Raw genomic sequence first — 16398 nt, 5'->3', positions numbered from 1 at the left:
TTAATTATATTGAAAATCCCAATGGATTTTGTTTTCTGTTAGAACTGTAAGATTCTAAGAATTTTTTGAAAGAATAAACAGAGGAGAATAATCAAAAGTTTTTGAAACAGTGACATAGCCAATTTAGGGAAGTATAGGATTCATGATACTACCTTTATTATACGTTGTATTCTTATTTTTTTTCTCATCTAAAAAGAACATTCAAACTGTAAAAAAATATATTTTATGGATTAATGCCTAATACATAAATAACTTACACATATTGGAAGGAAAAATGTTGAGGCCCTAGAGAAATGACTAAAGGACATACATAGACAACTTACAAAGCAGGAAATGTGAGTAACTAACTAATAAATATAGCCATTTGTAAAGATATTATTTACAAAGTATAAGAGATCTGAATTAAAATTAGATTAAAAATGTTTGCTGATAAAATTGGCAATATTTTTAGAAATAATAATACTTAATGGGGTGAAGATGAGGTAAAATGGATACTTTTATCTGTTGCCAAGAAGACTGTAAATAGTTTTAATCTTACTAGAAAATAATTTGGCGATGTATATCAAGATACTATTTGATCTAATAATTTTCCTTCTAAGAAACTTCCTCAGAGAAAAATAAATCAACTAGGGATAATATTCATATTCAGGATATTCATCACTGAATTAGTTGTAGTGACGAAGCTTGGAAAGTACCTAATATTTTAGTATTAGGAGTAGTACTAACTAAATATGATATAATCATGTGATGAGATATTTTGCAGCCTTTACAATGTCCGTAGATGGTTCTTAGTGTCCTTATAAATCTTGATTTAAGGAAAGGAAAACATTAACATAAAATTGTATGCATGTGCAATTTATTATATGAATATGACATATTCATATAATAATATTTTTTTCACTCTGTAAAAATATCAAGGAAAGAAACCTGAAGGAACTGTCAAAATGCTAGTAAAGCTGGCCATTGGATGGTGAGATTCTAGGTGATTTCTTCATCTTTTACACATTTTAGAATTTTCTAATGCAACCAGTATGATGGCTTTTCTGATTAGAGAAACCACAAGGAAACAAATAGATTATTTAAAAATGCAGTTCAGGCCCATTTCCTTATATACATGGGATCTGACTGCATCTCTAAACAAAAGTCAGTATTAAGACATGTAATGAAAAACTCACAAAATGCAAAGGACTAATTTCTCCATAGGCATAAATGTTAAGAATGTGAGCTGTATTCTCAGGGTGCATATATCATTAGCCATTGTGTTGTATATTTGTGCTTTTAATTTTTGAGCATTATTTCTAACATTTATCATGTTGCTTGTGTCCACATTAACAGCACACTGTGCCATGGCACTTGCTTGGTTTTATTTAGAATTTTGTTCACTCACTTCTGAGTTCCATACCAAAGTAATTGATGTTGAGGCATGTTTTAGCACTGCTCCCAGCACCCCGTTTAATGAAAGCTTACATTGTTACATTGTTATAGGATATAAAATTGTTTTAAATTGTAATGACTGCGAATAGTTACATAAGAGTAAAATAGCGACTGAATTCTGACATAGAAGTTACTGTGCATATAAACAAGTGTGTGATTGATAAAATACTGACAAAAGAAAGAGAATATTTTTTTCTTGCTAGAGACTAACCCATGTAGACTTAGCCTGGACACAGTACACCATTCTCAGGCTACTGCCTTTGCAATTATGCAATTCCAGAAGAAATCTTAAAATATGTGGATTCATATTTCAAATTTTGGGCATGAATTGAGACTTAGTTTTTATATTGTTTTTTAAATTTGTTTAATTGCTATTGTTTAAAATGGAAAAGCATTATAGGAGTTCTAAAGTAAAGCAAATTATCATCCCATAGCTCTAGATATGAGTACATAAATACAGCATATTAGGAAGCTATGAAATCATTTTTAAGGTGAGAAATGGAAGAGAATTGGAAGGTACTTCCTCAAAACTCTACCTTTTAGGTTAGGTACTTATTATGGCTATTATGGCTCACCCCAATCTCAGTGAAAGATACTTTCTCTTAAAAGCTTCCCCATCCTTCTCCCAAAGAACCAAAATAGAGGAAACGTTACAAAGAAGATACATTAGAGGATTGGTCCAAGGCTGGCTGGTTTTTAAAAAAAAAAATTTTTTTTTTTTTTACATTTTATTTAGTTTTGAGAGACAGAGTGTGAACAGGGGAGGGGCAGAGAGAGAAAGAGAAACAGAATCTAAAGCAGGTTCCAGCCTCTGCCTGACATGAGGCTCGAACCCACGAACCGTGAGACCATGACCTGAGCCGAAGTCAGATGCTGAATCAACTGAGCCACCCAGGTGCCCCAAGGCTGGCTGTTTATGGGGTACATGAGCTTTTAGGATAAAGGACCAGTGAGCTAAGTATCATGATGAGAGTTGACTGAACAAACTCAGAATGAGTAAGGAAAATAATTAGTTCAGGCAGAGAGCAAACTCAGGAAACTGAAGGGTCCACGGAATGAGAATGTTGAGAACAAAAACCAATCATGTTAATAATGAAGGAGTGAAAGAGCTGGAAGAATTGGAAGGAATGAGCAAATGGGGATATACCGAAATTTATTGGAATTTCAGATATAGAACAATTCTTGGGAATGACAGAGCCCAGGACATGACCATGGGTCTGAGTTTCTATAAGGAATCCAAGCCCTTGACTTGAGAGGGTGAGAAAATGGTAAGCCAGAATGTTGGCTAGATTCTAAATATGGGTGTTAGAAATCAACCTACAGGACAAGAAAGAAGGGTAGTGCCCAAGACTGAGTCAAATGACTGAGCCATCAGTTGGGAGCACTTTGGATGTTAATGGCTCCTCCGAGCCATGCAGCTGCCATTTGGGTGCTTCTGGTTGGTCATTATCAAGTGTCAAGTACCATTTTGTTTTCCTGAATAGAGCTGCCTAGTGAATTATTTTTCCAGGCATATGAGTAGCTTAAACTCCCAAAATGTTGAATATCTTGGTTCACTCAGACGTAGAAAGCTGAGGAAGTTTTTAACAGAGAATTATGTTTTAAAGTTGGCATGCATTCCCAGCTGACTTTGAGGAGTCCCCACCATGTTGCATGTAGGTATGAAAAGAGACAGCATCAGTTTAGCATTATTCCCAACAACAGGACTGTCCTGCCACTGGGCCTTTATGCACTGTACAGATATTGCCCTGTTAAAATACAGACATTTCTGTGCTGATTTGAAATTTGCTGTCACCTTGAGTTCCCCAGACCCTTACCCCCTGAGTAGCCCCAGCCCTTTCCCTAGACTCCCAAGACTCAGGACTGCATTATGAATTTCCTGGACCCTAAGGACTTTGGCTGTCTTGGGCTCCTTCCACTAAAAAATTTCAACATTATATATTGTATAACTGCCTTGGTATAAAGACAAATATAATCCAAGTTGGATGATTTTCACTTTTGGCAGTGGGGACTTAAAAGCTTATTAAAGAAGTACATTGATTAGGCTGTATTTCTCATTGTCCTTTTGTAACAATTACATATCTTTTCCCCCTTATACTGTTTGTCTTCTTGCCTATTTATGACTATATTATATTTTATGGCCATGTTATACGACCGTGTTATTGTTAACCCTTTTGAAGTTATTACCAATGTACCAATGGGTGTTATTACACAAAACTAAAGTGTACAATAATTTTTTTCCTGAAAAGTACTCTGTACCCTATTTTAAACAAAACTTTATGTGTAATAACTTATCATCAGTTTCTACCCTAAGATGTTTTTGAATATTAAATGGCCAGCAACATTTCCTGGCTAAGCCATGAGTTTCTACCATTTAATACAGTTAGTTTTTCAAAATGGCATTTGCATTTTTTATTGTGATAAAATATACGTATATAAAATTTACTACTTGGACCCTTGTTTAGTGTAGAATTTAGTGGCACTAAATACTTTCACATTTATCTTGAAAATCCTGATTTTAAAAGAAATGACAACATTTTTGTGAGCCCCCAAAAGTACTGTGGGTTCCAGGCACTGGGCTTCCTGGGCTTCGTGGTTGAGTGGGCCCAGCCTGGACTTTCTGGAAATTTAATACTTGCCTTACCAGGGGCCTCTAGGATTTGCCCAGTCATATTGATTGATAAATACTCTGAGTATCATCCCAGATCAAAATGTACCTTGGCCAGCAGTTAGAGGTGGACAGCATCAATAAGAGCTCTCTCTTGTTCAGTTGGGGGTCATTCACATGCAAGAAACTCCCCAAATGCTAGACTTGCCTTTAGTTTTATGCTTCCCAGGAAAGGATACCTACCAGGTCCCTTAAAAAGAAGAGAAGGGAAAGAATGATGTGCTGAAAATACCAAAAGCTGAGACAGAAAGTGACTCTAGGACAGGTTGGGGGTTCTATAGGAAGCATCTGAAGGAAATTAGCTTTGGTTTCCATTTCTTTTAAAAACCTCTGTTTGTATCTTTGTTCCATTCAGTGCTCCCGTGATCTTCCATAATTTTACTTCAGCATATAGTCCATTTCTTTTTCTGGTTCCCTTTAAAAAACATAATAGCGTGCAAAGTTGTGCCATTGAGTTGGCCACATGGAATAATCAAATATAAGCCTTATAGCCCAGAGTGAAGTGTGTTTTTTTTAACTAGGTGATGTCTGGATTCCATGATATGTTTTCATGAGTTTCATTTCAGTACTACTTTTCTTTGCCTCGAATCTTAATATATCTATTATTTAATTTTCTCTTTTTTGTCCTATAAATGTTCTAACTCAATATTTACTGAAAAAAGAATAATTGCCATTTGCTGAATATCCTTGTTTATCTTATTACATTAAAAGTTGACTGAAATGAGAGTTTTAGAGTTATCTGCAAATGAGGTAGGGTGAAGGTGAAATTGGAGAAGAGGGAAGGGTTCTTGTGGTTAGACCTATTATTTTTTTATTGATGTCAAGGGTGTTCCAAAATACCGCTGTTAGCTAACCACAGGAATGGCCCTCTATTACTTGGGTACAGAAGGAAATGGTGGCCTTCCTCAGTCTAGAACTGTGCCCGAAAGATCTTATTGTATGTTACATGTTTGGGCCGACTTTATACATATACACATAGATTGTATACGCATGATTTTTAGAGGCAAATGGTTCTAGTTCCGAACCACATGGGATTCTGCTGGCATTAAGGGGCCACATTTCCTAAGCCCCAGTTCCAACTTTAGGATCTGCTGGCATTTGCTCATACAGCCACATGGGGCTTCCACAGCTTCTCTCTTGGGAGACAACAGGGTTTGCCTTACTTGGGGGGAATATATAGTTCTTAATAGGTGAGAGGGAAGGAGGGAAGAAGGAAGGATACTCAGTGTATATATATATAGATAGATAGATACCCAGTTGACCCTTGAATAATATGGGAATTACAGGCACTAACCCCCACCCCCAAGCAGTCAAAAGTCCACAAATAATTTTTGACTCACCAAAAACTTTAGTAAGAGCCTACTGTTGAGCAGAAGCCTTACTGATAATATAAACAACATAAATAATTGACTACACATATTTTGTATGTTATGTGTATTATATACTATATGATTACAACAAAGTAAGCTAGAGGAAAAAATATTAAGAAAATCATAAGGAAGAGAAAATGAATTTATGGTACTGTACTATATTTATTTTTAAAAATCTGTGTATAAATGGACCTGCACAGTTCAAACCTGATTGTTCAAGGGTCACCTGTTGTCCCCTACATACAGAAATAGAAGACATAGGAGATAGATATGAGGGGAAGGTAAGTAAACATCCTTCCTCTCTCTCTCTCTTCTCTATCTATCTGTCTATCTCTGTATCTATCTATCTATCTATCTCCTATTGGCTCTACTTCTCTGGAAGACTCTCACTGATGGAGACAGAATGATAATAGCTCTCAAGCCCTGAGAGTTTACTATTTATATATTTGAGGTGATTTGATTCTCTCTCATTGATCCTGTCTCATCCTAATAGTATTTACTTATGACCAAGTAATCTTTTTGATGAAGGACCTTGGCAAACATTTGCTTCAAGTCTACTTAAAAATTAGGAAATAAATGTTTTAACTCATGCGCATCTCATGTATCACCAAGAGTTAGAAATTGTGGTCTTAATTCTCAGTAAACTCATACTTTCAAGTATTTTTTTGTGTTGTCTCCTTTTAGTGGAAAGAATCCTGTGTTCTCTAAAACTGCACCTTCATTTTATATTACCTTTCGAAGCTAAGTAACTATGATCTTCTTTTGTTTCTGGGTCAAGTCACAAGAATTTAGTTCTAATTTTTTTCTTTTAATCATGTTTAAGTTCTACAATGAACATATTTGACTTTTGTAAAGAAGAAAAAGAAATTTTTAACTGAGAACACTGGGCCTCAAATTTATAACTAACTATACCATCATAAGTATAAAATAGTGACAGGTTTCCTCACATAATACAGACTGAGGAATCAGAAAAATGGTATTTGTTTTTTCTATGGTAGGGGGACCAATCAAAAGTTGTGCATTAAAAATGTATCAGTAGCTGGGGCACCTGGGTGGCTCAGTCGGTTAGGTGCCCGGCTTCGGCTCAGGTCATGATCTCACGGTTCATGGGTCAAGCCCCGTGTCATTCTCTGTGCTGACAACGCGGAGCCTGGAGCCTGCTTCAGATTCTGTCTCTCTATCTCTCTCTACCCCTACCCCAATCACACTCTGTCTCTCTCTCTCTCTCAAAAATAAACAAACATTAAAAATTAGTTTAAAAGTATCAATAGCTAAGGTTTAATATGGTATTGCTTAGTTTTTGACGCTAGCCGTTCCTAAAGTTTGTGTGGTATTGTTTAAAGTCAGCTTATTTTGTGAAGTGATTGTTCATACAGATCTATATATTTTTCTTCTTGATGACGAGACACTTTAATGATATTGATATTGATATTAATACTGATATGTCTAGCCTAACCTTCCTTGTACCTCCAATGACTACTTTCACTTAGATGCATACCTCTGTTGGTTATGTGTTTTTTCTTTGTAAAATTTCATCAAATATGAAAGAATAGTAAATGTTTCTTAAATACTTAACACAAATATACCCAATCAGTAACGTGTATTTTATAGCTACATTTGTCAACTACTCTTGTTTCTGTGATGCAGTCTTTGGGAGAAGAGAGTATCCAGTAGCCGTGAGATCATTTCTGAAGAAGGAGGAAATGGATGAAGGGGTCTGTCTGGAATACCGAGCCTCCGTAATTCCTAGGGTTGACAAAGTATTCCATGGCTGCGTGGAAACTGCTCTTTTTCTCTCACACCACTCCGCATGTGTGTATAGAAGACAACCTTATTAGGGGACGGCAGGTCTTCAGTCAAGTGCATATGACAGCTAAGGAATTTTACACATTATGTATATTGAAAATAATGAAACAAAATGTCACAGTAATCTACCTGTATATTTACTGTCACTCCCTCCAATGTGACATTCACATAAATAAGCCTGCTGCCTCAGATGCCTTTCTAAGAGTAAACGGAGTACCCCAAATGAACATGCTTACAAGCAAGCTCAGGAAGAATGGTCTTTGCTGTAGGGGTGCCAGGTGGCTAATAGCTGTCTGTAATCATGGACACAAGATTAGTTCACAGTGACTGATTTGGCCAGGAAACCTAACACATTGTGCATTTTTATGGATGATCTGGATGAAGGAATTGAGACTAGCTTTCAAATTATCATATAATATTAAATTACACAGAGGTACTCATGTTCCAGAAGGCAGTCTTCAAACTGAACATGACCTTGAAAAATTTAGCTATAAAAAATAAAAGATCCTAAAAAAAAGGATGAAATCAAACAAGACTAAGTACCAAGACTAAGTACTAAGTACTCAAGACTGAGCACACAGTTGACTAAGAAAACAGGAAGGTCGTTTTATTCTAAAGAAGCTTCAGGAGATAATGGTGTTCAGAATAAGAATATAGCAGCCAAGAGTGTGGAGATGAGGGTTGCCAGGGGCTCGGGGATCTGTGGGGGATACCTGTGGTGACTTCAAGATACTGATACGTTTTATTGACAAAGGTGGTAAAACTGTATTCTGTTTCCTTCATAATGAGAGAATGTCAAGTGGGGAGCCCCCTCACCCAGAAGACCCTCCTGTAGCATTCTAACCTGTCTTTTCGTGATTTGTTTAAAAGAAGAAAAAGAGAGAAGAAAAGGAAGAAAGCTTTCTTAACCTTAAGGCAGATTCTTCCCACAGTGACTCTTGCTGCATCTTTAGTGCTTGCTATTTCTATGGCTTGTTTGCCCTGGGCATATTTTTTCTCTGACACCCTTTCTTTTCCACCTTTTATCAGGAAGGCTGCCATACTCACCGGTATATCATCAATGCCCACTTCCATCTTGGATCAGGATGTTTCATTCAACTTCCTCTCTGTTTTCCTGTAACAGAACTGTAGGTTGTTGTTGTCAGGCCTTGCTCTCTGTGATGTTTCTTTGGAAGCGAGCACCTGTTGGCTCCCACTGCTTTCTTCCACCTCCCTCTCCCTTTAGAACTGATGACCTTGCAGCACTTCATGCCTCTCCTCTCCTCCATGGACCCAAGCATGGGCGTCCATAAGACTCGGGATCCAGAACTCTGTGCTTCTCATTTAATGAAACCTCAGAGAATCATCCCCTCCCATGGCTCCCCAACCATTACTATTTTGGGGGGTGAGGTAATATATATTCTACAATTACAGAGCTTATAGGAAACTTGCAAGAATGGCATAAGGAGCTGCCATATAATCTTTCCCCCAAGTGACCAATTGTTTGCTACTTAAGAGTAAGCTGTGCCCCTTTATCTATAAATAGTTCCATGTGTACTTCCTAAGAACAAGGACACAGAGCTATGGTAATATTTTCAACCTTAGGAATAACTGATGCAGTATAATTATGTAATTCACAGTCTGTATTCAAATATCATTCATGGTCCCAATACTGTTCATAGGGCACTGATCTCTTTCCCACAGTTTCCCTTTCAGGTAAAGATTTTATACTGATGTCATCTCACATTAAAAATGTCTAAAATGTGACTCATCATTTATCCCCTAAAACAAATCCTCCTTCCATCTCCACATCTTTCATATTCCTTTTAGTGGTTCTAGAACTCTCCCAGCCATCCACATTTGAAGCTGTGGATCATCTTTGGTTCTTTCACCCCCATTGGCCTGGTGAGTTCTCTAAATTCCTCCTGTGAAATGTCTCTTCCATTCTGGCTCCGTGTAAGCCATTGTGCACCAATACCCATTCAGTCCACACCTCAGACAAATTTTACCAGAGATCCTCATCTACCTGAAGAGCTCAGAGAAAGCTTGTGGTGATGATCCTATCTTAAGTAAACATCAGAACTCAGGGTCCGTGTAGCACCAGAACAGTGAACCAGCCAACAATGCATGGCGATTCGCACCTGTTTTTATATGCAATTTCTAAACATTTCTTCCCAGTCCCACTAAATAAATGTTGAACATGTACATAATTAAGTATGATGTTAGGGTGTGGAAATATAATAACTGTCTACAACTCACACATGCAGAGGAAAAGTGTCTAACGGATAACTGGCCTTCTTCCTGAGCCCACCACTAGTGGGAAAACATTCACTCTTCAATCCATTTACAGCTTAGTCTGATTCTATAATTCAAATAGTTCCTATAGGAAGTGTTTGATTTCCCTTCATAAAAACTTTTGTTTGCAGAAAAGAACTAACATAGCAGAACTGAGACAGTTGTCTGTTAAAAAGTCTGCTTGCAAGGTTGGCCCAACTCTGGCATCTAGAAACTTGACTTTTGGGACTAGAATCCCCTAATGGGCATGGCTCACTGCACCTAAACAGTTTGTGCAAACAATATGGTTCATCTTGAACACCTGCTTTCCTTCTGGGAGTCTGGAATTCTACTATTATAAGGCAAAGAGTGCCTCTGTGACCAGCCCTTGAGAAAAACCTTGGCCACTGAGGCTCTGGTAAGCTTCCCCAGTAAACAGCATTTTACAATCCGTTGCTGAGGAAATTAAGTGCATCCTGTGTGACTCACTGGGAGAGGACTCTTGGAGGTTTGCACCTGGTTTCCTCTGGATTTCAGCCCATGTGCCTTTTCTCTTTGCTGATTTTGCTTTGTATCCATTTGCTGTAGTAAATCATAACCACAAATACAACTACATGTTGAGTGCTGTGGGTCCTCCTAGAAATCACTGAATCTAGGGGTGATCTTGAGAACCCCACCACATCCTACTTTTCTCCATGTGGCAGATTGTTATTCTCCCCAGATGGCAGCCATGTGTGTGGTCGTCCCACATGCTCTTACAATGTGGTTTGGACACTCCTTACGTTGAAAAGCAGAGTCCTTGTTACGTCCCCTAGGACTAGGTGAACCATGACTGTGGTAGAAGTGAGGCCATGTGACTTTGGGGGCGAGGAGATCAGAAGCTATGCAGTTTCCTCCGGGTTCTCTCTGTGCCACTGCCGTTCTCAGAACCCAGGCACCGTGTCGAAAGCCCAAGCAGGCATGCAGGGAGGACCTGTGTAGTTGCTCCGGTCAGCAGCCCCAGTTGAGGTGTCAGCAGGCAGCCAGCGTCAACCCCCAGCTGGAGCGAGGGACGTTTGTAACGGCAGCCCTCAAGTCACTCCCAGCTTTCAAGACTTCTCTGCTGAGGCCTCAGACACTGGGGAGCAGAGAGATGCTGTCTTTGTTATACCTTTTCCAAATTCCTGACCCAAAGATTCTGGAAATGGGTATTGTCTTGTTCTGTTCTCCATGGATTGACCTATTTGTTACACAGTAGTGGTAACTAGGACTCTCCCTAAGATGGGGTCCAGGTACATGGAGAGGAGGATGTGCCTTAGCATCCTGATGCCAGAGGGCAAGAGGAGGATTTTCGTGTGTGCTGTTGTCTGCCTGTCCTGGTCTCTGGGATGATACCCCTAGTCCACCCAGCTGCTCTTTTCCTTGCTGGCACTGGTGGCTAAAGTCTGTGGACATTGAAATGTCAGTCTTTTTCTATTTCTCGCTCTTTTTCTCTGGGCTAGCTTAGAGCCCAGAAGGCTTGCTTGAGATAACTCAGCCTCGTTTCTACTCCCATAAATACTATGGGCCCCAGAGAAGACTTCTGTGACTCCCATTCAGCCCAAACTCCAGTGTTCAGCTCTGCAGCTCCTGTTAACCCCCTCTGCAGCCTCCTCGTAGGATCCCAAAAGTAACTCGGAGTCTCCCTCTGCATATGCATTGTGCTCTGCCAGTGTGGGTGTGGTGGCCTCCAGGCAGATGAAAGGATGGCCTGAGATGGTCAGTGTCAAGCGTTCTCATGAGGGATGGGACCCCTCTTATGCCTTTCCACCATTACGCTCAATTCTCTCATGCAGTGCTCTCTGTCTAGGTCAGAGGGACTCTGCCGGAAAGGGAAAATTGGGAAATACATTGTCTCTCTCTGCCATCCTGCTTTTCCCTTTTCTCTTGTTTTCTCATTTTTATAATTCTCCAGACTCTTCCCTATCTTCCTGCTATTCATTCCAACCTTTGGTTAAGCCTTAACAAAAGGATCTTTTTTTCCTATACGTTTGGAGAACTCTATAATGTGAAGTATTTCAGGCTTGGACATTGGTATTCTAAAATCCTCACGATTGTGAGTGGATTGCAAGGCTGAAAAAATCTTACTGAAAAATCCTATTTTGCATGTTAGAAGCTGATATTACTTTGTTCTTTGGTTGCCATTTTATTCTGAAACAAGTTTTGGTCTCACCTTGGGCAAATGGCTGGTTACACACAGAAAGGGCAAAACTACTCATCATTTTGAAATGATTACCCCCTGTATACTTGATTTGAGTGGCACACTAAATTACTTGCTTGTTTAAGACTCCTACCATCTCATTTTGGCCTTGGGTCTAAGCTGCAGTCAATATTAAGTTCCTTTAAGGTGGCTCTTGGTACAGCTATTTTATTCTATATTGTGCCTTTAGTATTAAACTTTGAAAAACATGCTTGCTCTGCCTTATAATAATTATACCTTCTTGAATCCTAACAGTTAGTTCTATTGTCCTGTTTTGTTCACCTATTCCATATTTGCGTTGTTCTAATTCTTGATTATGTATTTAGTCACAAATTGATTGCTTGCCTTTACTCCTATTATAAATATATATTTGCCCTGTTTCCTTGGTTTTGACTTTTTTTTTTTTTGCTCTGATTCACAGTACTTCAGTGCTCCAACATTACTTACTATTCAGGTATACATTAGTTAGGATGTTTTTAATAGTTTGTCCAAAACCCAACTCAAGTCAAGTCAGACAATAAGAGCAATTTGTTGGTTCACACTTCTTTGAAAAGTCAGATTACAGTAAAGGATTGATACAGCATTATCATCATGCTCCTCCCGACTCGCAAATATGGCTTCTACAGTGTTGACTTCATGCTAAGCTGATTGTTGTAGCACTACCAACAACAACCTTCAACCTAGATGCTTCCTCTTTTATGTCCAGTAATGGAAAGAGTTTCTTTCCTCCAAATCATTGAACAAAAGTCTTGGGCTTTACTTTATTTGGGAAAATTCAAAACACATGCCCAACACTGGATCAATCATTGTCATTGAAACGAGTGAGATTACTGTGATTGTCATATGCCAGTTGGATTCTGCCCCTAGAGCTTGCAGTAGGATTGATTTACCCGAATCGCATGGCTGTCACATAATGGGGGGTGGGAGAAGTAGATTCAAGGTGAGCTAATTATACTCATGTCTTCCTAACTCAATATTCACTGACCTCACTTTGATAGCTTGATGTCAGCCATCGCGGGAATATTTACAACACGGAAACTGGCAAATATCACAAATAAGTTATGTGGGATTTTTTTTGGTGGGGAACTCATTTACCAGTATGCCTCAGATAACAGAAGGGACTCAAATTTCATGTGTGTACTAGTAGGCAGTAGTCCTTTAACTAGTTTTCCTAACTTTCAGATTGCTCACCCCTACTTATCCCCTTTTAAAAACTAACAGCTTTGTTGAGATATAATTCACATGCCATAAAATTCACCCTTTAAAAGTATGCAATTCAGTGATATTTGTATATACACAGGGTCATGCAGTCATCAGCACAATCGGTTTTGGAACATTTTCATCACCCCCAAAAGAAACTCCATATGCATTGTATTAGTCAAGTTTCTCAACAGATAGAGAACCACTAGGCTATCCCAAAAGAGAAGAGAGAGAGATTTATTTATTTTAAGGAATTGGCTAATGCAATATGGAGGTTGAGAAGTTCCACAACCTCTGTAAGCTGGAAATGTACGTAAGCTGATGGTGTAATTAAGTCCGAGTCTGAAAACCTGAGAACCACGTACCAAAAGGATAAGATGAATGTCCCAGCTCAAACAATCAGGCAGGAAGGGACTGAATTCTTTCTTCCTCTGCTTTTTTTTTTTTTTTTTTTTTTTCTATTCAGGCCCTCTGTGGATTGGAAGATGCCCACCTACATTAGGGAGAGCAAATTGCTTTACTGAGTCAGATGAAAGGGCAGCCTGAGATGGTCAGATCCAAATGCTGATCTCATCTAGAAACACCTTCACAGACACAACTCACAAATAATGCTTAGCCAAATGCCTGGGTGCCCTGTGATCTACTCAGATGACAGGTAATATTGGCCACCGCACCCATTAACAGCCTCTCCCTATACTCCCCAGCCCCCAATGCCTCACAAAGCTAATTTCTATCACTGTGGACATTCTTTAGAAGGAATCATACAGTCTGTATAGTCTTGTGGTTTAGTTTCTTTCACTTAGCATAATGTTTTCATTGTTCATCTATACTATAACATCTGTCAGTATTTTATTCATTTTATTGCCAAATAATATTTTTTCACTGTATGGATAGATCACATTTTGTTTATCCACACATCAGTTAATGACATGTGAATTCTTATTCTCATTCTAATTCTGGTCTTGGTTCTGGCATCTGATTATTTCCCCCCTCAGTCTTCAACACCTTCTTGCTACCAGAATCCTTTTCTTAAAACATCACATTTAATCATGTCACTCACCTGATCAAAATAAACCATCCTCTCTGCCTAGGAGATGCTAGAGGAACATGTTGTTCCTGCAGCTGAAGCTCCCTTCAGTTTGACGGAACTGGTGTAGGAAGGAGCTGACCCTGCTTCCCTTTGAGCAGGCAGGTTTGGCCAATGATGCTCAAGTCTCATTGAAAGGGCCTCTATCAGACCAAAAACTAACATAAGTGCCTCAAAGAAATTAGACCCTACCTCTGAAAAACAAAAGCCCAAACAATACAGAAAGTAACATGGATATAAGGTAGCTTTAGGATTTTGTTGTTTATAGTTATTTTCATCTCTTTATTATTAAGAATTTCATGAGGGTTCTAGAGGGATAATGGATCTTACAGTTAGTTGAAGTCCTGGCTGAATTAGTTAATATTGGCATTCCTTAAATCCTCTTTTTCTTGAGATTTTGAGCAAATCATCTTTTCCTGTATGTAAAGTAGCAGTAATAATTCCTATGTCAGAGCCCTCCTATGGATTAAAATATACCAACACTCAACTCCTGTGCCCAACCCATGATAGGCACTCAGCAAATACACTGACCCAATATTTATTGGTATGGTTGAGTATATGGTTACATTTTTCAATTGTTTTCAATAAATCCAATCTAAGACTAGAACTATTTTGATGTTCTTTCATTGTTTTATAGTTCTGGTGTTTTAATTTCAATATTGTGTTAGTGCTTTAAAATTAGCACCAATTTGAAGCAGAAATTAGATAATGAGTTCAAGGGCTTTATGTTCCCTGTCTACTATTACCCTTGATGTAATCTGAGAGAATCAATATTCCCTTTGGGAAATGGTCAATGAGAGTGTCTTGTTTTATTACAACAGAAGCTTCTATGAAGTGCTTTAAGGAGGAATGCCTTAAACACTATAATGGGTTATCCAGAGGTAAATTTCTTGGAGGAATGATCTCTTGAGTTTGGCATTTAGTGGCAAGTGTGATTTGATAGCGACGATGAAAGATACAACCCAAGATATTATTCTTTGGAATAATTATCACTTATATTAACTTAAAAAATATGTTGAATGATAGGTAAACTGTAATTGTTTTGATCTTATTAGATGATCATAAAATTTAAACTGTTCTTTGCCATATATTTACGGGTAAGAAAATTTTTACATATGTAACAATTTATTTTTTAGCTTTATAAATAAAAGAACTAGATTCTTCTTTCAAAATTATAGTATTTTAAATGCAATAGCCATATTTTTATTGAGGCATTTGTAACTTGAGATATTAAATTAATTGTGTGAAAATTAAACTTGGATCATAATAAGATCAACTTTTAGAAATCACACATTTTTACATATTTTGGTCATTCAATATTATTTTGTTTTCTCCCTCTTCCTCATAGGAGTATCCTTGTCAAGATGATTATTCAATAGTCCACAGAAAATGCCGTTCTCAGTTCACAGATCTAGATGGTTCCAAAAGATTTGGCATCAACACTTGGCATGATGAAAGTGGGATTTATGCTAATTCATGTGTAAAACAAAAACTCTGCCCATCAGCTGATGGTCCTATTATCCCCTTTTTAAAATAATATATGGAATCAGATCCTCTAACTAATGAAAGAATAATGGATATGACAGTTGGTTTGCTATCCTAATAAATGCAATGGAAATGTTACTATAGTAAATTCCTTTAAAAACAATGTCTTATATATTCTAGGCCATCATGTATATAGCCTTCTTTTCATAAAGCTACTCTGATATTTTCCAAAGTTTAGTATGTATACCACGGAAGGTGTACGGCACAATTCTAGATGGTACTTCCTGGAATTGTCTTTTGTATATGGACTATGTGTTTATTTTAAATTTTATTGGAAAAAATGTATAAAGCTAGCAAAGTCAAGCTTATGATTGCTTAGAATATGGCTAAATTTTTTAAAAAGCTAACTTTAAATTCCATTTTTAAGGGAATAAGAACATAGATCGTACTCAGATTTGACATGGAAGTCAAATGGCTGAAATTTGGGCGATACTAGAGAGACAGAGAAAGTTGCAGTGGGGGTCAGGTACATATCTATTGATAGACTTTGGTTTGTCTATGCTGGCTAACTGTGGTGTGGATTGTTTATTCAGCATAATGCTTTTCCTTATTTAAGATCATACTTTTTGAGTGTATGGAATAGAGAAATGTAGACAGAGTCTTAGTGAAACTTTAGGGTTTGATGGGAACACTTTAGGGTTTGATAACTGCATCTAATGTTAGATTTAGAAGAAACCTTAGCAGTTGTTTTGACTTAACATCCCATTTTACAGATGAGCAAACAAAGCTCACAGATATTTAAGTAGGTTGCCCAGAGTTCCACAGATAGCAGATTCGAATTGCATTTTACCTTTGCTTTCTTTTGAGGATGAGTTTA

The 16398-nt window shown here is 37.9% G+C and overlaps 1 protein-coding gene across 2 annotated transcripts in view; it reads left to right on the top strand.

The window, feature by feature from the left end:
• C13H9orf135 (chromosome 13 C9orf135 homolog) overlaps positions 1-15659 on the top strand; it is a 75220-nt gene extending 59561 nt beyond the window's left edge. For both annotated transcript variants that reach the window (XM_029921156.1, XM_029921155.1), the window contains exon 6: positions 15385-15659. In XM_029921156.1, coding sequence (XP_029777016.1) covers positions 15385-15573 — 189 coding nt within the window. In that variant the 3' untranslated portion in view covers positions 15574-15659. The remainder of the gene's footprint in view (positions 1-15384) is intronic.
• Positions 15660-16398: the final 739 nt, after the last annotated feature.

Source organism: Suricata suricatta, chromosome 13, assembly GCF_006229205.1.
Source record: "Suricata suricatta isolate VVHF042 chromosome 13, meerkat_22Aug2017_6uvM2_HiC, whole genome shotgun sequence".
Taxonomy (NCBI): Eukaryota; Metazoa; Chordata; class Mammalia; order Carnivora; family Herpestidae; genus Suricata; species Suricata suricatta.
The sequence above is the reverse complement of the archived record's forward strand: the minus strand, read 5'-3'. Positions and strand labels throughout refer to the sequence as shown.